At 36.4% G+C, this 24389-nt stretch overlaps 1 protein-coding gene across 2 annotated transcripts; it reads right to left on the bottom strand.

Moving 5' to 3' along the window:
- Positions 1–4459: 4459 nt before the first annotated feature.
- On the bottom strand, positions 4460–23775 carry LOC133870038 (nucleotide-sugar uncharacterized transporter 1). 2 transcript variants are annotated; one of them, XM_062307070.1, is made up of 8 exons: positions 23643–23775; positions 23277–23435; positions 16877–17028; positions 16557–16765; positions 16386–16479; positions 14856–15022; positions 14577–14747; positions 4460–5045 (listed from the first exon to the last, which is right to left on the bottom strand). In XM_062307070.1, exons 2-8 carry the CDS (start codon positions 23365–23367, stop codon positions 4763–4765), a joined length of 1167 nt encoding a protein of 388 aa, XP_062163054.1. In that variant the 5' UTR covers positions 23368–23435; positions 23643–23775; the 3' UTR covers positions 4460–4762. The 2 variants fall into 2 exon arrangements, with proteins under 2 accessions (XP_062163054.1, XP_062163055.1); XM_062307071.1 differs by having other exon boundaries at positions 23688–23742.
- Between the last annotated feature and the right edge of the window lie 614 nt (positions 23776–24389).

Genomic DNA, 24389 nt, shown 5'->3' with positions numbered 1-24389 from the left:
TTTGTTTATTGATTGATTCGATCTTTGAGGCAGCAAATTAAACTAAAGAAATAAAATGATTAAACAATTATTAAGAACAGTAGCTGTCGTCGAAAGAAAAGCATTACTTTAAGGGATCTTAATTAATCTGGGCGTTGTATTATATGTATCTAGCATGTGACCTAGTGATCGAAAAGGACGTCCAAAATTGAATTTATATAGTTTCTCATTGAACTCTTATTGCAGATAATGATGTTTCACGACAAAATTGGCTCTAGATTTAATTTGTCCACGCACTGTAGTATATATATATATGGTTAATTAGTAGACAAAATTCTTTTGGTTTTGGATAGTACAAAACAACGGTAATTAAGCCATGAAATGACAAGGTGCACGTTACGTTACCATGTTCCAAAACTTTGATCAGTTTAGACTTTCTTGACTCTTAGGGTTGGCTTATAGAAATCAGACATTCCAATGATTGAACTAATCATCCATGTAAAGGGCTTGCCCCATACTTTCTTGAGAGAAATAATATGGGAGAATTTTATTTAAATGTTATTTTTATTTTTTATTTTTAAAGAAAAATTTGAGTATTTCATTGATCAAATGTCACGAGCATAAAACTCTTACATCATAAAGTATAAAGCTCTGCAAAATCATATACACATGCTTTAATTTGAGGTTACATAGTCATATATACAAATAAAATTCTTATAATAAAGTGTTATCTATGACTTTCATCTTCTGCTAACTCATGTACAAAAATAGTTAAAGAGCAGATCTGCTCCGAGTAGACTAGATCTAAGACCGGCCGTTAAAGATAACCCCTCACACCGAACTATCCAGGTCGTGAGAGATAACCCCTTACACCTAACTAACAACATTTATCCATCTTATGTTGTAAAGTCATTTGCAATATTCTCTCATAAATTAATTAAACTCTGATTTGAGATTGTTTATCTCATGTCCATCTCTACTTGGCTTTCTCCATTAATTGCCACTAGGCCCTCATCCATATCTATCACCCTCTTATCTACACTGTCCACTATCTGAACTAATGCAATGACTTGCTCCATGAGCGCAGCCATGGATCGAAATAGAGGATGAAGAGGAAGAGGCACCAAGATCACCGTACACTAATTTTTGTTGACGAATTGAAAACCCTTTGAATAACACATACATCAAAGGTAAAATTGCTTCAGGACAGTCAAACTCAGGAAATTAACACTAAGAAAGATTCAAGTATAGGCGAAATACACTTACACCCCTTACAACGGTTTAGACATATGTATGTAGATAAGAACCCTCATTTGCCTCCTGTCGCAGCAGTTCCAACTCTTCATTGGGCAATCTTCATTCTTGATCGATCTCCTTATTAACCCACTGGTAGACTTCAAACGATTTGCTGATGTAGAACACCTTCTTGTGGTTTGATCACTCCAAAAGATTAAACTTATTAGCTCATACCAACGGTTTCTCTTGGCACACAACAAATTTGCTAAGCTCTCAGTGTATAAAATCACTCAATATTAGCCTTGAATAACACCGCTAATCTCTCTCAAATTCGTGCCTCCGAAATCCATTTATAGACTTGTAAAAATTAACATTGAAACTTAAAGTCGGTTTAGGTTTTATGTGACAGCATCTAAATAAGTTAATGCGACGTCTGGATATCCTTAAGGTTTCAATCCTTAAAAAGCAAGCTTTCGAAACACCAGAGGGTGCCCCAAAGAAATAAAGCTTATGTTTCTCAAATTAGTCCAGACATGTATGAACGTCCCGACAAACAAAACCTTTTGTTTCTCCAAGATGTCCGGACATGAGCGAATTGAACAAGCCAGTAGATGAAACTCACTGTTTGAGTATTTTGTCCATACATAAGCAGACAAGCTTGCGAACGGAGCTTCTTATACTTTATTTTCTTGAGAAAATTTCAATCAAAATCCTAAATACAAATCTACCCAATCACAAATGACAAAAGCACTTATTTTGGACATCGAATAGGCCAATAAAAAACCTAAAAATAATAAAAATTTAATTCTATCCTACAATTGAAACATGACAAATCCCATTGGCATTGAATTAAAACAAGCATGTGTTAAGGTTCTTCAAAATCACATCAATGTGATCCCTGCCATCCTATAATTAAACATTTTCATAATGACAAAAAATAAAAAATAAAAACTCATACGCGGACAGCCAAAAGAGCTTCCTTTCTGTTTCTGAGTTTAAGATTTGGATGCTTTGCCAGTGCACATGAGGGACTTCTTAGCCCTGCATGCCATCTCTCAGACATCTCTTCAATAAACGATAAGGGCTGAAGAATTCCTGTATACCCTTCTGCCGACACCATGCATCCACTGACAGCAAGAACTCTATCACATGTGAATCAATCCAATGATAATTAATATCATTTCTTCAGCAATTCCAATTTCCAAGGTTAACCAGTTCGAATTATATATATATATATATGTGTGTGGATTATAAACTACGTACGTACTCCATGATATATTTGGCTCATCCAAGGCAAGTCAAGTGCTCCTGATTATGGTCAATTGTAAAACTGGGAGATAACTTGCTGTTTAATTGTTACCGTGTTATGGTGAATTTTCGATGGAAAATAAATTTTCTGTTTGTGCCAGATTCAAAACTAGCTTACTCTATAGTGAAAATAATAAATCAAACTTTTTATCCAAGAAAAACACTAGTTACATCTGCACTATCACTTCAAAAAGATTAGCGAATTTGAAGCTTTTTTAAAATCATTTATAAAGCCATGTTTCACCTAATAATGTCAGACTTAGCACTTATGAGTGTTTTTATAAACCGTTCACTAAATGTGGGCTACATCTTCTCAATATAGGATCAGGGTGTTACAATATTCCTCTTAAATCCCTGATATCCTCGTCAGGGCCACGTCATGCAATACTCCAGTACTACATAAAGTTACTAGCTAGGTCATGACTTTGATACCATTTGTAACGACCTAGGAAAAACGCTATTACTTCAAAATGATTAGTCAATTTGAAGCTTTTTTCATTGTAATACTCACGTCTCATATTGGGAAGATGAGTAGCCCACAAAGAGCGAGTGATTTATAAAAACACTCATGGGTGCTAAGTCTCATAATATTGCTTACTAGGTTAAACTCGGCTTTGTAAATGATTCTATAAAAGTTTTAAATTGGCTAGTCCTTTAATTTAGGTGAGAGCGCATATGTTGGTTAGCGCTTTTTCTGGGTCTTTACAAGATATATATCACTGGGGAGTTGACGAATTCATTTGACACCTCCGGTAATTTACTAATCTTCTTCGTAAAGAGAAAATGTCTTCTCTAGGTAATTTACTAATCTTCTTCATAAAAAGATGACTAGGAAAGTTAGGTTGAAGCTTCGTCAATTCGAACACACACACACACATGTATGTATGCTTTTATTTCGACTGCCTACATTCATGGAAAGACACAAGAATTAACCAGAAAACAATTGAAAATCGCCGAAAATACCCAACATCTCCAAAATTGCAAGCTTATTCCCTCTGGTTTATGCGGGGAATACTAACAATCATATCAACATAATTTAAAAATAAAAACATATTTTCTTGGTATTCATAATTTTGAATATAATAAAGAATAATAGAATATAATACAAAAAAATCGCACACCCAAACGAACCGATACTCTTCAAGGAATAATAAAAGTTTGGGTGGCTGTTTCAAGCACATCAACATCAAAGATTTGGTAGTTAGAGATAAGAGTTAAAGAATGGCAAACAATAGTACATGGTTGTAGACCCATTAACTAATTAAGGACTTGTGCCCAAGGTTCTCAAAGCATTTATCTCGGATGTCTTCTAAGCATATTGGATCAACTGTGGTGTTTTTATTCGTTCTCAAAACAAAGCATTCTAAAATAATACTAGAAATCAATCACTCAAGTGACTCTGTGATAATACATTGATTGTGGATTTTTGTTTGCTAGAATGATAGACTCATATATTATTGAGCGATCATTTAGTTATTGGGCTTTATACACCTTAGTTATGCAAGAATATAATTGAATTCCTACTAAATGTGGTAAATGGTAATTAGCAGCCTGTAAATTGTGATGAGTGAACTCCATTTGGTTTTCTATATATATATATATAAGATAGGTTCTCCTTCCTTCCATACAACACAAACTCTATTCTCATTAGTGGGAGAATTTTAGCTTGTCCCATCAACGGCCACCTTAGAAAAGAAAGAATTTCAGTAAAATCAAGAAGATGACTTCTACTGCAAGTATTTTTGAACTCTTCAAATTGTTTCATATCTATGTTCTAATATTCTATAAGATTAACAATTGCCTTCGTTAAAATTCTTCAACACTAATTGCCATTATATGATTATGAAGCTCCTGGATGGGCTACAGTTTTAGCATTAAACAATTTCCAAAAGAAAATATCTAGAAGGAAGAAGAATTGAGAAATACATAACCAAACTGTATAAACAAGGAAAAGCCTGAACAAAATCGGATTCAGATAAAGAATTCTCCTGACCATTCATATATACAATGCTCAATTAGCAGTCATGATATTAGCAATGCACTCCACATAATCTACACAAGCCACTGGAGCAGGTATAACAATTAGGCTAAAATTGACTCAAATCAAGGTTAACTACAGCACTCAAATAGTCTATAAGCAATGACGGATGAGAAAAAGAGCCCTATTCTTTGAATTCAGAAAAGGTAAAGTGAGTAAATTAATAAAAACTCCATCTTCTCAAGTATCTTCTTATCGAAGTTAGGCGTCTTGTTTGACTGATTCCCCACCACCATTTCCATCATGTGTGTTGCCATTTTCTTTGCTCAGTCTAGATATCGGCAAAGAGGAGGCTTGTCGAGTTGTTTTGCTTGGTTTCTGCTTCAGATTAAGGTAAGTGTAAACAGACATACCAGCAATTGCTGTTGATGCTCCAAAAATACTAGTTTTTCCTTGATTGGAACCAAAGAGATAGTAGTTTCCAAGAAGAAGAACACATGTTTTAAACTGCCCGAGAACAACATGCGTGATGGCAGACGTAGCCCTGTAAATTGAGAGAAAGGAAATGAAAACCAAACAACAAACAAACTCAGACCAAACAACTCCATATTCTCAAATTTCAGCACTAGCAGAATCAAAGTGCTATTAACTGATACATAGCATAATAAATATTTCAGTAATCATCTAATATAGGGCAGCAACTCGCATCATCTGCAATCAACATGATAGTGCCAGTAATCTGGAATGTCTGACAGGAGAGATCTTTTCTTTTCTTTTTTTGACAGAGCAAACCAATCTACTTTTCTACATCAGCAGCAATGGCAGAAAGAACCACAAAACTTGTAAGGGTACTAATACTAGTTTCTTACAATCCAAGAAAGAAATCTATATATATATATATATATATATAGAGAGAGAGAGAGAGAGAGAGAGAGAGAGAGAGAGTGTGCGTTACAGAATTTGACACGACAAAAAGAAGCTCACGGAAAAGCAAAGATTAGAGATGAATATTTCAAAATCATATTCTAAATTTGATGCTGACCTACTTGGAACTTGGAGAGCCTGGGGCATTTTTTATTTTATTTTTCCTTCAATTTCTAGATTCATGGAATTTAGTATTGACCCATGATTCTTAATGTTAGGTCGTGTTGTCTTATCAAGGCCCTTATGCTGGTCTTTGTTGATTATTTCTTTAAACACTAGATTATCAGTACTTTCTAAAGCAGGCCAATCACGTAGGACTAGTGAAATTAATTTTTCAATTTCTGTGGGATACAGCTTTTTTTAGGATTGTGGTGATACGCAGTCAAATACTACATGTGACGCGTGGCGATTTCCATATGTGATGCTTAGAATTTTTCTTCCCTTTTCCTCCTCTTTCTATCAATATTTTTCACTTCTAAGCTAATTACAAATTGTAACGAAGTGGATGTGTCTGATTTCACCCCATTCAACCCCTAAAATCCGATCCAAAAAATCGTAGCCCATCTTTCACCTAATCTATTAAAAAGAGGAACCCTACTGTTCTCCTAGTACGTTACAGGAGAATTTCTTTGAAAAGCATTCCATTTTTTCCAGCGTAACTTGTTGTGATACCTGAATTTCATGGATATGCATTAAATCTCACATTGATAACTGGATTGTGAAGATGTGACATGGATGCTAATCCTACATTAGTTGTTTACTAAATGAAACTAGACTTCATAAAGAATTCCAACGAACTCCAATTGTAATTATAATCATTCATTTTAGGGTATAGCATACATGTGGTTAATTCTTCCAAAGGTCATGACAAATGCTATCCAAACTACTTTGTAACGTCATGTTGTACTAGAGTACTATGCAATGTAAGCCGTAACAAGAACGTCAAGAATTTGAGTCAAGAGCATTGTGACCCCAAATTGAAGGTATTGTGTTAAATTCCATGGTGGGTGGGTGGGTGGGGGGATTGCAAAAGTATACATGTCTAAATCTCATGTTTGTTGTATAATAGATAAGTTTCACAAGTGATTTCAAGGAGCTCTAATTACAAATTTGACAAATTCTTTTAGGATATAGCTGTTGGGATTATATGTCAAAAACACAGCAGCACAATCCCAAGAATAGCATCAAGAAAGCATGGAATCAGATTATAGAAAACAAAAAATTGCAAGGGAAGCATACTCACAATGCTAAAGTCGACTACTATGTTGTAGTGAAGGGCTGATTTGAATTATCTAGCTCCAATCCTCAAAAAACATGTAGGCTAGGTTTTTAAGACCTCTAAACCTTCTCCTCAATTCTAATTAAGAGACCAAGAGTGTGAGCTCTAATGCCTACACAAGCTCTCTTTAAAGAGGCACTTGTCTCCTAATGGAAGTAGGACTTGAAAAAACCTTAGTCTCCACTCCATAAACAGAAATTGGCTTTTAGGGCATAAATCGTAACAACTCACCCCCAACGACTCAATATTGTTCAATTTTAACTCCCCCGAATCAGACTTCTCAGGCAGTCACCCATCTTAGTGCTACTGTGACGTCCTACATCGCCTAGGAATGGGGATGTGCTTAAATATATATTCGCACAATTTTTGACACAACGCGTTTTAAAGTCGTGATGATGATGAACCTATCAGAACTCCGCAGTTAAACGTGATTTTGTGAGAGTATACCAGAATTTGTGATTTTCTAGAAAGTCTGGTTTGAGGGAGCTAAAAGCAGACAATATTGTGTCGTTGAGATGGGTCATTGCAAATTGTGACATCTCACATCGCCTGGATTGGGGATGTGCTTATATGTATATTCACACAATTGTTGACACAACGCATTTTAAAGTCGTGATGGCCATGAACCTATCAGAACTCCGCAATTAAGCGTGCAACTACGAGAATAGTACCAGGATAGATGGCGTCCTGGGAAGTCTGGTTCAGGGGAGTTGAAAGCGAACAATATTGTGTCGTTGGGGGTGGGTCGTTACAAATATTATCAAAGCTATTGTTCAGCCTGAGATGGGGGAAACGTGCACAAGCCCATGAGGGTTGCCAACGGGCACTCGCTGGGATGCCAAGAATGGAGTGATCCCATGAGGATCACCAGTTGGGACATTGAGTCCCAAGAGGAGGTGCTTGTGACGCCCCACATCGTCTGGGTATGGGAATGAAGATGTGTTTATATGTATATTCACATCATTCTTGACACAATGCGTTTTAAAAGTCATGATGCCTACAACCTATCAAAACTCCGCAATTAAACATGCTTAAACAAGAGTAGTTCCAGGATGGGTGACCTCCTCGAAACTCTAGTTCGGGGGAGATAAAAGCGCGTAATATTGTGTCATTTGGGGTGGGTTGTTACATAAACCCTAACAATAGCACAAATGTAACCAACGTATATTTAGGTCACGACAAATAGTATCAAAGCAAAACTAATAATACTCTATGGCACTAGAGCATCGTAGGGCAATACTGGCCCAGACAAATACAATAGAGATTTGAGTGGAGAATGTGATATCCTGGATTACCGTGGGTATGTGTACGTCTCACATTCAGTGGATGAATTGTAAAAGGAGCACAAAATGTAATTAGCACTTTCCTAGGTAGAACAACAATGTTTTGAAAAGAGCACTCATCTTATGTCAAATTTGAGAATGCACCTCCTGATCCTATATCAAAGGAACAGTCCTTAATTCCATCCTACTCCATTTACATATGAGTAGAAAGATCCTATCTTTTTCCAAACAATTAAAAGAGAAGCATGAAGAAGAAGTGAAGCACCAGGAATAAAAGTATAACTAGGCAGCATTATTATGGGGTTTTTTTCTTGAATAAAATTTTGCTTACTTATCAAAAAAAATTATGGGGTTCACAATTTTAATGGTTTGCAAGAGAATGAAATTGATACATCTCCACTCAGTGCTTAGGTATATTATTGCAACACAGAAAAAGAGAACAAGAATGTGAGTTACCTCTATATTTCAAACTTATATTTATTTATTTATTCTTGTTAAGTAATTCAAATATCAGTAAAAGCGTAAGGCGCCTTAAGGCAGAGTCTATTTGGGAGAATGCTATTGAGAAGATAGAGCGGCAATGAGCTAGCTGGAAAAAGGATGTACTTGTCTAAGGGTAGTAGGGTTACCCTTATCAAGCACCCTTTACAATTTGCCCACATATTTTGTCCCTCTTCCCTCTCCCTGCAGGCATTGCAAACCATATTGAGAAGCTTTAACGGGATTTCTTATGAGGTGGGCTTGGCAAAGAGTTCAAATTTCACCTGGTAAGCTGGCCCAAAATTTGTTCTCCGTTCTTTGGGGGAGGGTTGGGGTTCGAAACTTGCTGATGCTCAATTGTGCTCTCTTAGGAAAATTGTTGTGGCATTGTGTGCATGAGAGAGAGGCTTGGTGAAGAATTGTGGCCGAGTCTAAATTTAACAATTTGTGGGCTAGGTGGTGCTCTAATGAGCCTCTTGGGGCGTATCCAAGGGATGGAAGGGAATAGGACTTTGGTTTATGGGGTGGAGATATAGAAGAATATTAGAAAGGGTTGGGAATGTTTTCCAGTTATACCAGATTTGAGGTGAAAAATGACTCCAAGATTAGATTCTGGCATGATTTGTGGTATAGGGACAACCGGATAAGGCCCTAAAGGAAGCCTTTCCAAATTTCTATAGTATTGCTTACGTGAAGGATGCTTCCGTAGCGGCTCACTTGGAACTTTCTAATGGCTCCAATCAGTAGAACGTAAGCTTTGCTAGAGCGGAATGATTGGAAGGTGGATTCTTTGCCTCATTCTACAGTTGTTGTATTCAATTCTACAATTGTTGTAGTCAGCTAGAGGGAGACAAGAGGATGAAGACAAACTTTGGTGAGCGCCCCCTCCAAAAGAGGGTTGTTCGATGTTAGATCCTTCTAGAGTGTCTTGATTTGTAATGATAGCTTTCTTTTTCCTTAGAAATGTATTTGGCGGAATAAGATTCCTTTGAGGGCACCTTTTTTTCTTGGTCGATTGCCCTAGGAAATATCCTTACCATGAACAATTTTAGGAAGCGGCATGTCATTATAGTGGATTGGTACTATATGTGTAAGAGGAATGGGGAGTCCGTAGACCACATTCTTCTCTGTTGTAAGGTTGCTTGTGCCTCACATAATTTTATTTTAATCACTTTGGGCTGTCTTGGGTTATGCCTAGACAAGTAGTTAACTTGTTTGCTTGTTGATGGACTGTTGGTAGCACTCAAGTGTTGTTGTGTGGAAAATGGTTTCTTCTTGCTTTTTGTTGCATCTTTGGAAGGAAAGAAATAATAGAAGTTGAGGACCAGGACATTGGAAAAGCTTAAGTCTTTTTTCTTCCACACTCTTTATTTTTGGACAGCTACATTTGTTTCTCCTACCAGCAGTCGACCAACAAGCAAACAAGTCAACTACTCGTCTTTTGTGGTGTCTTTGAAGGGAAGGAATAATAGAAGTTTGAGGACCGCGGAAGGACGTTGGAGGAGCTTAAGTCTTTTCTTCAATACTCTTTATCTTTGGACAGCTACATCTGTTTCTCCTTTGGTGCTTACTTATAATAATTTCCCCGTTCTTTTTTCTCCTTCTAATGATATCTTCTTATGTACGTAGATGCGCCTTACACTTAATGATATCTTGATTACTTATCAAAAAAAAAAAAAAAGAATTGGAAGGGGAGGGGCTTTTTTTAAAATCTTTAGGGGTCCATGGCCTTCGTGGTTCCATCACTAGATCAAATGTTGTTCTCTTTCTTTTGTTGTGGTGCCTTCTAGTGATTCTATTTAGTATGACACGATTTATGTGACATACACATTTGATTTAATGAATGTGGTAATATGAGTATGATGAGTATCACGGTGGTCAGTGGATAGGCTAACAAGCTTTTAAACAAGTGACCAACTTTATTTGAAAAACAAGGACACAACTAGTACAAGAAAAGCATATGATGGATACAAAGAGATTGACCATATTTTTATAGGTTCAACAGTGACAAATTATTCTCTAATTCCGTAAAAAATGAAGAAATATCACGAACTAGAGAATATTGCTGAAAACAAGGAAGAATTTCTTGACATCCACTGAAAAAGAAATTAAATATGAAAGAAAGGAAGTAAAGGTGGAATGTTCTTTCTTTGTTAAAGAAGTTGACGAATCAGTTAAGCCTACATCCGTATAGAATACACCTCAGATAGCTCTGCATATTATTCAAAAAATAGGAAGATGGTCTAATGAAGAGGTTTAAGAGATGGAAGAATCCAATAGTTGACATCTTAAGAATCACCGACGACGATTAAAAGCAAGCCAAAGAGAAGCACTGGAAATCAAAATTGATGGGCACACCACCATCACAATCTACCAAAGATTCTCTAGATAAATAGGATATTCCTATCTTTGATTTGCCATTATCCCTCTACAAATTGAATGCCGGTAGAAAAGGACCTTCCAATATCATCTTTGTTATATCTTATTAAGAAGGTATAGTGGCATCAATCACGAGTTTCTTATTGCAAGTAATACATCAACACTTCAAAAATTTAGGTCATGTTTTCTCCAACCACAGAAGGATGACACAGGCAACAAGAAGATCATAGACAAGCAAGCTTAGAGATCGCAATATTTCAAAAAGAAATGCTACACATACTCCCACCCCCACGCTCCCAAGTGTACACTCTCTAACGTGACACTGAAAACCACTATTGGATTCAAAATTCAATAGTAATCCATCCAAAATCCAATGGTGATTTACAATGCCACGACAAGGAGTGTTGGAATGGGAGTGTGTGTAGCATTTCTCTAAAACTATGCTCTTAAGTTTTATGCAAGGCTTACTCGAAACCTTGAACTAACCGAGTTGATATTGACTGTCATCTGTTGATTTATTAGCAATAACGTATTGCTGACTTTTTCTCTTTTTGGTTAAATCTAAGACTCAAGGATAATTTATAGTTTCCAGATTTGTTGGATATGGCCTTTAGTAAAGATAAGATATGTTCTGCATCAAGTTGTATGTTAGGTCCTAATTGTAGTTAAAAAATAAAATAAAATAGACTATCTATATTCTTAAATTGGATTGTAGCCTCGTTAGGATTAGAGAAACTCATGGAGGAGCTCAAGACCTTTATTCTCTTTTTACTTGGAAAGTTGCCTACTTAGCTCCCTTAGTGATTAGCTTTAATAATTTCCTTGTTCTTTTTTCTTCTCTTAATTAGGTATTTCTCTTGTATACTCCCTGTGTACCTAGGTTACACTTTGTGCTTTTAATGATAATTCGCTTATCGAAAAAAAAAAAAAAAGGATTAGAGAAACTCATGATCATGGTTTACATATATGGATATTATTTTTTTAATTTTAAGAAACAATGATATTTTTTTGAGAAATTTCAGCAATTATAATTGTCTTTAGGGCTATCTGGTGCGAACAAACACTTGGTGCTGTAGCCAGCAAGAAGATCATGGAAGAGAAAACTTGGAAACCAAAATAACTTGAAATTATGGTTTTATTTGATGTGGGGCCTAGGAAGATGTAAGTTCAGGTTTAATTAAGCTTTCTTAAGTTTTATTAATCCTTGACAAATTTCTAGATTTGATGGAATGAGTTGTGTCAACGTCCACAAGTCCTATTTTATGTTTTGGAGTTCTTTCCCATTTTGTTTAGTAGTTTCCTGTTGGGATTGGATTTGTAGTTCTTTTTTCCTTTAATGTAGGAATCCTAAGTTTTGTAGGAAAAAGATTAGGATAGCCTACATAGATGCCTTTATATATTTTGTCAAATTCTTAGAATGAGTTCAATATAATTCCAGCAGCGTTCGAAACTTATCAGGAGACCTTACCCAGTGTTGAATTTCCTAAAGATCCTGCATCAAGTTGGTAACCAGAGCTCGTTACCCTTTCTATTCTGCATCAAATTGGTATTAGAGCAAGCTTTCAATCATGTATGGGCATTCAAAAAGATTGTTTAGCAGTTGACTGATACACAACATCATATTTATTTTCAAATCTGAAGCAACTTGATGGCATTAATAGTCAATAGTGCTATCAACACCAATGGGCTCAACTTCTTGATTGTGCGACAAGTGGTATCAAGATGGAGATTCCAGATCTCGAGGGAAGGGCTGATCCTGTGGTGTTTGCTAAGCTTGGTTCGGTTGAGGATTTTTTTTATTATTATTATTATTATTATCTGAATTATATTCAGAGAGTGAGCTTTGCAAAGATGAAATATATAAGCCAGATGAGTGAGAAAGTGAGAACTACCACCAGTAAGCACAGGAAAGATAAGAAGAAGGCAAAGATTTTAGAGAAATATATGCATCCGAATTCTCAAGAGTGAGCAACTTGAAAATCCAAAACAGGACAGCGTGTCAATTATGAATAAGCCGAATTTTGGTGAATTTAGAACTCAATGTGAAGCTTAAGTAAATGACTGCCAGGCATTTGCTCCATCCAAAGCTGGTTTAAGGGCTCATATAGGGCAAGAGTTGCTTATGGACCCACTCTTAAACATGGACCACGCATTCCAAGCTGCGCTTACCATAGAGAAGTACTTGCAATATCCAATTACTAGTAAATCTGATTCTCAAACCAAAGAGAGCATTTATATGGCCCTGAACAATGAGACCAGTCAGCAGAAAGGCTAAACAATTGACTAAACTGCCACAACAGGAAACTGGAAAGCAAGAACAAGCATGTTAATGAGTCAGAAGGGAAGGGTATACAGGAGAGCTCAAAAAGCAAGAGGAACCAGCAGCAAGGCTTAAACAGCAAGATCAATTGAAACCACGCAAAAATGATTCAATACTGCTAAGTTAGAATCGGAAACTTTTAATAAAGAATGAAGCTTCTAAAATACTTGACAAAAGGGACATTAAACATTAGAGCAAAGACACAGAGGTCAAATGCATTATTGAAGCAAAAGAAATCAAAAGCTCAGCCATTGATCTGCCTTCTTTTGTGTCAAATAAACCTCAATAAAATTTAAGAATTGCTCTAGAAGAGGTTAAAGGGAGACACTTTGCTGAGTGAAGAGTGATACAAAATCCTTTACTGTTGTTGAGTAATGAGTTCTCAAGAAGAATTGTAAGATTGAAACACAGAAACAACCGAAATGAAAGAGATAGAGAAGCCTATTCCAATACTTCAACCTATGCATCAATTGCGATTGATAGTTCTCACTTATTTATTTTGGATTCCTGAAAATTCTAATGCTCCCTTTGAAAAGAAGAACGTTGCAGTATCATCATTATCTCCACCAACAAAGAAAAGAAGAAAACTCATGCTCAAGCTTTTTATCAAATGTCGAGGACACTGTTCTCAAAGCTAGAACTTTTACTACTTCAAAACTCAAGCTCTGAGTTTTGATATAGGCTGAAAGAGCAAACTTAAAAACCAAAATTATTTGAAATTATTATCCAAATTTGACATGGGTTCTAGTTGGAATCCTACCAAGTCAGTCTAGTTAATGTTAGTCTTATTTTTATGATTACTTGTGTTAGGAAGCAGTTGGTTTAGGTTTAATTAAGCTTTCTTGAATTTTATAATGTCATCAGTAATCTAGTAAATGGGCTATATCAAAGGCCCAATCTTATTTTATGTTTTGGAGTCCTTTTCTATTTCGTCTTAGTAGTTTCCTACTTGGTTTAGTTGTTCTATTTCTTTTTGTTAGGAATCCTAGTCTTTGTCAGAGAAGGATTAGGAATAGGCTATACATAGACTTTTATGTAATCTGCCAAAATAAATAGAACAAATTCAATAAATTTAGGGGCTTTCTTAAAGCTTTGAGGGTGTGATTGCATTCTCCTTCCAAGGTGTGATTACCAGAGGTTTCTCTTTTCTTTCTCTTATTCAATTCACTGTTTAAATACCTACTTACAAAAAAATATAAGAAAAAAAAAATCACTGTTTAAATACCAAACAACCATCAATTCCTTCAAGATTCAATCTTTTTTTCCATTTTTAACCTAACCATCCCCAAGTCATTAACATCAAATCCATCCAGGAAGCCTTCAAGGACTTATCAATAGAATTACCTAAGTATTCTGCATCATGAGACCTGATAGGCTATAGCATGGAATAGTCAAAAGAATGATGCTTACCCAAGTGCTAAAGCACCTGACCATTGAAGCAAGAAGCCAAGAACCGCTGATGTGAGAATCGCCAATGTGTTATTGAAGTTCCAATCAAAGGAAAGGGCACCAGGGGGATCTAACAAAGGTATCAAAGCAACCAGAAATAATAAAGTGATCGGCGTCGTCTTCCACATCAAGCTGTTCAGTGATTTCAAATCATTGGTAAGATGCAATTATGTAACTTTCCTAGAAGTAATGAACATATAGGAGAGCTATAGAAAACAGAAGAAAGAGATTGAAACTTACGCCAAGGCTGTCCAATTCTCCTGCTGCTGCAAACTTGACCAGAGGATCTTGTTGACTGCACTAGGTATTATCCATGCAAATGCTACACAAGCACCAAAGAGGTCGAATTGGAGATCAGTCACCGAAGCCACAGCAACACCAATAGATACAACTGTAAGTGCAAGCACCTGGAAGATTTCACTGGCAAGAGTTCAAACACAAAGCAGGATGCTATAACATTAATCATTAACAGAGGCAGGTCAAGTAAAAAAAATTTACAGTCAGTGATCGTTCAACAAGAATTTTACGTCTTTAACATGAGATAAATGTCAACATTCAATATGCTCAGACCTTTGTAAGCACCTTCCTAGTATCATGTATACAAAGCTTATGAATGGCACAAGGGCAAAAAGAAAAGAACAAATCACAACATTGTACATGACGAGAAACTATATAGCTACAAGATTGAAACCCCAATTATGCGGTGCAGGACCCCATATGTCAAATAGAAGGCTCTAATTAAATACCCTTCCATGGAAACAGATTTCACATAAAGCCACTTTGTTTTATTTTTATTTTATTTTTTGATAAATAATGTCATTTCATAAAAAAAAAACACAGAGGGACGTAACAACCCTAGTACACAGAAAGTATACAAAAGTACCCCTAAAAATAGGAAACAGGAGAACATGAAATTAAGAACTTTGCAAAAGTAACACTACTATGGCTATGATGAACCGAGACCCATAAAAATAAAGTATTAATAAAGCCACTTATTCTATACAGAAAGATTCCTAGATGATGTTTTCAAAGTCCAATTCTCCAATTCACTATTCAGTTTCACTACATGCATACGTAGTATATACATCTCATATGTGCATCTGTATGCGTAGAAAGATAGAGATGCAGGGAACATGCTCCTTGTATCTGATAACTGAGAGCCATGAATCATTTCATCAATTCTTTCAGGCGACATTTTACATCATTGGACAAACATAGAAACTGATAGTAAACCAGCTATACAAGTCTTCGAAAATCTCCAAGAAAAAAAAATTGGATACGGTGACTACACAACAACAACGAAACATACACTAATGTTTCTGTAAGTAAGTTAAAACAACATATTAAGGTCCTAATGAGTCCACCAACAGTTAAATACAAGATCACATCATCTAAGCCACATTTATATTGCCAAAAAATTTACTTCTCCCAGAAATAATTTGGGCTGTCTTATATACTTATCCAAGCATGTCAAAAGAGTATCATGTCCAAAACGTACACTTCTTTCAAGTGAACATCTACTTTGCATGCTGGGAGTCATAAGATTTTAAGGCCAGTCCTCCACATTTCAGAAAAACATTAAGTGATTCTTACCAAATACGATACTTTTCCATTTAACAAACAGTTGAGTGGGACATGATTATATTATTGTAAAAACTAAATATGTTTACACATCATACTCAATTCTTACATTGCAGCCTACTAAAACCTGAGTTATAAGGATACAGTATTTCCATGAGCACATCAACATTGCCAAAAAGAGGCACTTACCTTGGAGAAAGAAACTTTCTTTCTATAAAATAAGAATTCTGCCAGGACAATGGACGGTGTTACAGCGATCTTAGACATCTGATAAAACCCCACACTGAAAACATACATAGTAAACTCAGAGTGCCAGAAACAGAAAACTTACACATAGAAATAGGAAACAACATATCTTACCTATTGTATTTTAAGCTGACATTGGCGAGGCCAGTAGATAGGGACATAACAGTGCCAAGAGTAATTAAAGTAGATAACCGTGTCAATTTTGAGGAAGGAGATGCAGGGAGGATAGAAAAGGTATTTAGAATGGCCATTAATAACCAGCTTACAACATAGTGAATAAAAGTGAGAAAGATAGGGAACGTGAATTTAACTTTATTAAGCACCTGAAAAAACAAATGATGCCAAATAAGATACAAGCTGGGAAGCAGTGACTACATAATTCAATACAGCATTCTATAGCTAGATTAGATATATAGAAACGTGACTATACGAACCAATTTATTCATGAAAATAATACCAACTGCAACCAAAAAATTGAAGGTAAGAGCAGCAATGGGACCACATCTAGATTGCTGTTGACGCTTTACGGCTTCAGACGAGCGAAATTCATTAAAAAGAGAAGCTCTCAACTCTTCCAGAGCTCTTCCTGAGTTGATGAACAATAAAAAATGAGATAAATAAACCATATCAAGAAGACAAAGATTTACAATTGGAATAATCCTTTTATACTTGATATATTTTATGTCAGTAAATACTGAATAGTACAAAAAAAATGCTAAGTACATGAAACAACCTATTAATTAAGTAATTGAATAATGACACTTGAGAAAGCTGGATTATACTATAAATAGGCTTGAAAAGAGTAGAACCTATGGTTCATAGGACGCTTCTGTTATTTGAAAACTGGAGTGCAGACACTTGGGAAAACAACAGCAGTGTGCCCCAGAGTCAGTAACCCAGTATGAGAGTGATAAAAGAATTATTTTTGTTCTACCAGAAAAATGCAAGTATAAGGATAAATTTCAAGAACTACTACATAGTCATTATTTTTCTAATTGTGTCACTATCTATGATTCTTTTAAATGATAATGAAGAAAATCGATCCTCTTTCAAGAATAAATCTATAGCAATCGTTTAATCCCTTGGAGACTCCAATTTCACTATAAGAAAAATGATAACTGCAACATCACCAACAACAACAATATTTCAAAAGATATTGTGAGGGTGTTGTGCATGAGTGTGTATTGGGAGGAGAGAGAGAGAGAGAGAGAGAGAGAGAGTAAACAATAGAAGGAGATAATAAACCGTCCAACTAACAGTAAATTTGATCTAAAACATCCAGAAAAGAAGAAAAAAATGTTACACAACAATTTTTCTTTTAGGAGACAAAAAAAAAATTAAAAAAAATAAAAAAAATAAAGAAAGATATATTGGATCACAAGACTTATCTTCTAGTGATAAAGCTAAAGTAGTTGAGTTAGACTAAGTGTCTTCCTATTTTAGATAAATGTCAAGTTAGTTGAGTTGTAAATATATTAGGTCTCTATGTTAAGAGATACGGTTGATAGGTTAGATAGAAGTTGTTTTGATGTAAATCACATCTAGAGATTATCTAGATGTTTCGGTTCTATATAGATCAAGGTACTGCCATACAATCCAAGTATGCAGATTATCAACAAACACTCTAAATCCTATATGGTATCAGAGCCACTCAAGACCCACGTCTATGGCTATTTCCTCTTGTGAAACCGATTCTACACTAACTTCCCCTCCTCTTTCCACCGTTCTTCCCTCTCTCGTCTCACCAACATCACTCCAGAATGTGCATCATCACATCTCGGAGAAACTGAACCAAGGCAACTATATCCTCTGGCAATTTCTCAAGGTTCCTTCCTAGAAGGTCAAAACCTATTCGGGTATGTCAATGGAACTACTCCCCGACCTCCTCAACTTGTTCCCAACACCACATCCGGGCTTCTTGTTGCGAATCCGAGCTACCAATCATGGTACCATCAAGATCAGATGATATTCAGTGCTATCATCTCCACCCTCTCCGTAGAGGCCTTACCTCATGTCATTGGACTCACAACTTCCCACGAAGTATGGCTCACATTGGAAACTCTTTTCTCTGCCCAATCTCAGTCTCGGATTATGCAACTCAAACAACAAGTCTCTAACATGAAGAAAGGGGCTCAAACAATCTCCGCTTACTTCCAGAAAGCGCAGGGATTCTCTCATCTATTAGCAGCTGTTAGCAAACCAATCGAAGCTTCTGAACTTGTCTCCCACATACTTATTGGACTAGGTGCTGAGTATGACCCCCTTGTCACATCCATGACTACAAGGCAAGATTCTATATCCCTAAATGATCTCTATGGTTATATGCTGTCCTATGAGTTACGTTTGGAACAACACAAATCTGCTCTTGAGTTAAATATCTCCACTGCTAACACGACCCAACGCCAAAGTCCTTCCTATCCACGCAACAACCGTGGCTACAACTCTGGCTACCGCAACACCAATTTTTCTCGCGACAGGAGCCGTGGTCGGGGTCGAGGACCACCTCAACAATCTTTCTCATCCAGCAACAGTATGCCCCAGCGCCCAACATGTCAAGTTTGCCACAAGCAAGGCCACACAGAAGCCACATGCTGGTTTAGGTATGAGCAAAGCCACCAAGCCAATCCTTCTCCGATGCAAGCCAACATGACTTCAGCCAACTCTGCTTCTGACTCCTCATGGTATCCAGACACAAGCGCCAATGTTCATCTCACTAATAATCTCTCAAATCTCAACTTGAATGCTGTGGAATACATTAGAACTGACCAGATTCGTGTGGGCAATGGACAATGTTTGCAAATTTCACATTCTGGTCATGGTCTCTTACCCACACCTTCACGTAATTTCAATTTATTACTCTTGTTTCATGTTCCTTAGATTCAAAAAAATCTTATTTCTGTCAACAAATTCACTAAAGATAACCATGTTTTCATTGAATTTCATCCCACCTTTTTCTGTGTTAAGGATCTTTCAACTCGGCAGCTGCTCCTCCAAGGCCAGTGTAAGTTCGGCCTCTATCCATGGCCATCCTCAAATGTCCCTTCATCCAAGTCTCTTGCTGCCTTTATTGGTGAGAAAGTGTCCTTGGATAAATGGCATCTCCGGCTTGGTCATCCTGCTATTCTTGTTGTCAACCAAGTTATTCAATTCAATAACCTGCCCGTGTCTTCATCCAAGACTCCCGCCTTCTGCTCCCCATGTCAGCAAGGGAAAAGCCATCGTTTACATTTTAGTAGTACTCCTTCCACCTCCAGCAATCCTTTACAATTATTGTTTCTTGATGTATGGGACCCTGCTCCTCACAATTCTGTAAACAATAAAAGATTTTATCTAAGTGTGGTTGATGACTTTAGCAAGTATACATGGCTTTATCCTCTTGAAACCAAATCTGATGTTTGTGCTACTTTTCTTCGGTTTAAACAATTGGTTGAAACCGACTTCAATACAAAAATTATTTCTATCCAGAGTGACAATGGTGGCAAATTTCGTCCCCTTCAGACCTCTCTCACCTCTATGGAAATTTCTTATAGACTAAGTTGCCCACATACACATCACCAAATGGGAACTGTAGAAAGAAAACACAGGCACATTGTTGAAACCGGGTTATCTCTCCTAGCTACTGCCAGCATACCCTTAAATTTTTGGGACTCAGCTTTTGAAACCGCCACTTATCTCATCAATAGACTTCCTTCTAAAGTCACACCGAAAAAGTCTCCTTTTCAGTTACTTTTTCAATAGTCTCCAGATTACAAACTTTTAAAAATCTTTGGCTGTGAATGCTAGCCATTTCTTCGTCCATATAATTCAAACAAATTTTCTTTCCGTTCCACCTCATGCATATTCATTAGATATAGTAAAAATCATCTTGGCTATAAGTGTCTCCATATTCCTTCTAGTCAAGTATATATTGCACGCCATGTTGTTTTCAATAAAAACAATTTTCCCTTTTCCAAATCTGAATTCCCTAGCATCTCCTCTCCCTCAAAATCTCATACTTCCGTGACTCTTCCTTTAGTACTTCCTTCACCTACTACAATGCCTGCTTCCAAGAATGACTCTATTAACATTCCATCTCCAAATCCATCCCCTACTGCCTCAGCTTCCATAGAAACTGACACTGCTTCCCAAATCAATTACCCTATTGTTCCTTTTGAGTCATCCACTGAAACTGAGTCACCTCCTCCAATCCAAACTCATGGCATGAAAACACGGTCTCAGAATCTGATTTTCAAACCTTCCCAGTTCACTGATGGCAAAGTATCCACCTCCTCAAGCCCTCACGGCCTCTATTGCACTACATGAAGAAAAACCAACCTGCTTCTCTCAAGCCAGCAAAAGTGCAGAGTGGCGCCTAGCAATGAACATTGAGTTTGATGCTCTCCTCAAAAATGGAACTTGATCTCTTGTTCCATCTTCACCAGTCATGAATACAGTTGGTTCAAAATGGGTATTCCGCATTAAACGAAAAGCTGATGGGACAATCGAGAGGTACAAGGCTCGTTTAGTGGCAAAAGAGTTTCATCAACAACCTAGGATTGACTTTGCTGAAACCTATAGTCCCGTGGTTAAACCTATCACCATTAGAATTGTTTTACCTATTGTTGTCTCTGCAGGTTGGGATATACGATAGGTGGATGTCAGTAATGCGTTTCTACATGGTCTTCTTCAAGAAACAGTTTATATGGCTCAACCTCTTGGATTTCAGCATCCTACTTATCCCACAACAGTTTGCAAGCTTCACAAAGCTATTTATGGTTTAAACCAAGCCCCCCACGCATGGTTTTCACGCTTAAGTGCACGGTTACTTGAGCTGAAATTTCACAGTTCCAAATCCAACTCTTCCTTGTTCATTTATAGACCTCTGGTGTTACTATTTTTGTGTTGATATACGTTGATGATATCATTATCACCAGCTCTCATCCAGCAGCTATTTCTCAACTCATAAGTGATCTCCACTCCTCTTTTGCAATCAAAGATCTCGGGCCTCTCCATTTCTTCCGCGGATGGTTTGCATTTATCTCAACAAAGGTATATTAATGATATTCTAACAAAGACTAACATGGTTCTTGTGAAGCCTGTGTCTACTCCTATGGCAGCTTCTACAATCCTTAGTCGGTTTGAAGGATCCACTATAACGGACCCAACTTTGTACCGCAGCACTGTGGGCTCTCTTCAATACTTATCGCTTAACCGGATATAGCCTTTGCGGTTAATAAAGTCTCTCAGTTCATGCAAGATCCCCATGACACTCATTGGTCTGCTGTGAAGAGTATCTTACGCTATTTGAAGTCCACCATCACACATACTTTCTGCATTCACAGGAACTCCTCCAAGCAGCTCACAACCTTCTCAAATTCGGACTGGGCCAGTTGTTCTGATGATAGAAGATCAACTTCCAACTATTGTGTTCTTCTTGGTAAAAATCTTCTATCGTGGAGCTCCAAGAAACAACCAACGGTATCTCGCTCTAGTACTGAATCTGAATATAAAGCCATTGCAAATGCATCAGCCGGGTTAGTATGGATTCAAACCTTACTCAGTGAACTTGGTATTATTTCTCCTCGCCCACCGGTTTTGCGCTGTGACAACATTGGAGCCACATATCTCACTGCAAATCCTCTCTATCATGCTCGCACGAAGCATATAGAGATCAACTATCATTTTGTCCGAGACATGGTTGCTGAGAAAACTCTTGATGTTTGGTTTATTTCAGACCAAGATCAACTGGCAGATATCCTCACTAAACCGTTAGTTGCTGCCAAATTCATCCTCCTCAGATCCAACCTCAACGTTCAGCTTCACACGTCGAGTTTGAGGGGGCGTATTTGATCACAAGACTTATCTTCTAGTGATAAAGCTAAAGTAGTTGAGTTAGACTAAGTGTCTTCTATTTTAGATAAATGTCAAGTTAGTTGAGTTGTAAATATATTAGGTCTCTATGTTAAGAGATACGGTTGATAGGTTAGATAGAAGATGTTTTGATGTAAATCACATCTAGAGATTATCTAGATGTTTCGGTTCTATATATATCAAGGTACTGCCATACAATTCAAGTATGCAGATTATCAAATAACACTCTAAATCCTATAAGATATATTGATGGCTGCTGAAGCACATGACCTATAGAATGAGAATGGATTTGAATATGCCAAACTGTGGAGGATACGTCATGTGCTTCAACAATGACACATGAATCCGTATTAAGAAGAAACGATAACAGATTTTATGGTACCCAACTCGTCTTACATCAACAATGGGTCTGTAGTCTTTAACAGATTAAATTAGGGATTTCTTCTCCTCTTTTAACAACATCCAAAAAATAAAAAGACGACAATAATAATACTGCCCACAAATGACAACAACAATTGTACAACACCCAAAAGTAAAAATATAGTGAAAAGCACCAAAAGGACCAAAAGGATTTTTATTTTTATTTAAAAAAAAAAAAAAAAAAAAAAAAAAAAAAAAAAGGAAAAAAAAAAAAGAAAAGAAAAGAAAAGAAAAAAAAGGAAAGATAGACTTGAACTCAGTTCATTAAATTCGTCAACATAAATAAGTGAATCACTCCAAGAATTGCTATATGCTACAAATAGATAATAACAGAAAAGAAATGGCATTATTAACAATATTCATTACCCAAACGCTTCATAGTGGATGGGATCAAAAAAACTAAGAACCCCCTTAAACCCGAGGCAAATGGGTATCAGAAATTACATTGCATCGGATAAAACCATTAAAAAAAAACCCAGATAACTAGCCCAAACAAAACAGAGGGAAACTCAATAAGGAAAGAAGAATAGAATAAAACCAGAAACATTTGAAGTAAGTATCTACCTTTTTGGCCAGCATCACTGTCTTTGCGCTTAAGAATCTTCCTAATATCTTTCCTTCCAAAGAAATTGAACATTTTACGGCTAAACAGCATTCCCAAATTTCCCTTGTTGATTTATTGCTCTGTCAGAGAAATCAATCTGGGTCTGCTTCTCTGAAAGACTAAAACCCCAGAGAGAGAGAGAGAGAGAGAGAAATTAGCATGGCATTGAATTGAAGGAAGGAAGACAAACAGGAAGCGCAAACACGAAGCGGAAACAAGAAGCGCAAGTGCACAATAAGACAAGTTCAGTTTCAGTTTAAAATTCAAATATTCAACGTAAAATACAAAAATAGGAGCACTGCACATTAGCCAACACCGAAGCGTGCCTGTAAAAGTGTGAAAAAAAAAGAGAGAGAGGAAAGAGGCGACACGTGGATCGACGAGAGCGATGATGACGGAAAATTATAGCTGTCGGAGAGTGATTTTGAGGCAATCACGGAGGCAAGCGACCGACAGAAGGTACTACGTTGACGGATTTTGGGTCTGATATAATGATATTATCTAATTTCGTTTTTTTTTTTTTTTTTTTAAGTAATGTTACATTTTTCACTCATTAAAATTACTCATACTTTTATTTTTTTGAGAAAAAATATAAAAAAAAACTCATTAACTAATAGTCAATTTTAAAATAATTCCATAAATTTTTAAGTTTGCTAAAATGACCCATCAAACTACTACCATATTTTGAAGATAACACTTTTTGAATTATATTCCTATAATACACTTATTTTCTTAAAAACTAAACTAAAATATATTTTTAAACCAAAAAAAAAAAACCAAAGTGGTGGATTAATAAAAAAATAAAAAAAATAATTTTTTTGGGATAAATGCAAAATCAGTCCATGTAATTAGTCCAAATTACAAATCGCTCACTGCAGTATAAAAAATAAAAATAAAAAATAAAAAAAAAATTAGAGGTCCTCAAAGTAAGCCAAAATAATAATTTAGTCCCTGCAGTCAAATTCCGTCAAAACAATTGACAGATTCTGTTAGTATCCACGTCAAAACCAATAAAATGATGACATGTGTCACTCTTAATAAAAAAATATATTTAAATTATGAATAAATGTTAA

The sequence above is a fragment of the Alnus glutinosa genome, chromosome 6 (genome assembly GCF_958979055.1).
Source record: "Alnus glutinosa chromosome 6, dhAlnGlut1.1, whole genome shotgun sequence".
Classification (NCBI taxonomy): Eukaryota; Viridiplantae; Streptophyta; class Magnoliopsida; order Fagales; family Betulaceae; genus Alnus; species Alnus glutinosa.
This window is presented reverse-complemented; position numbering and strand designations above follow the sequence as displayed.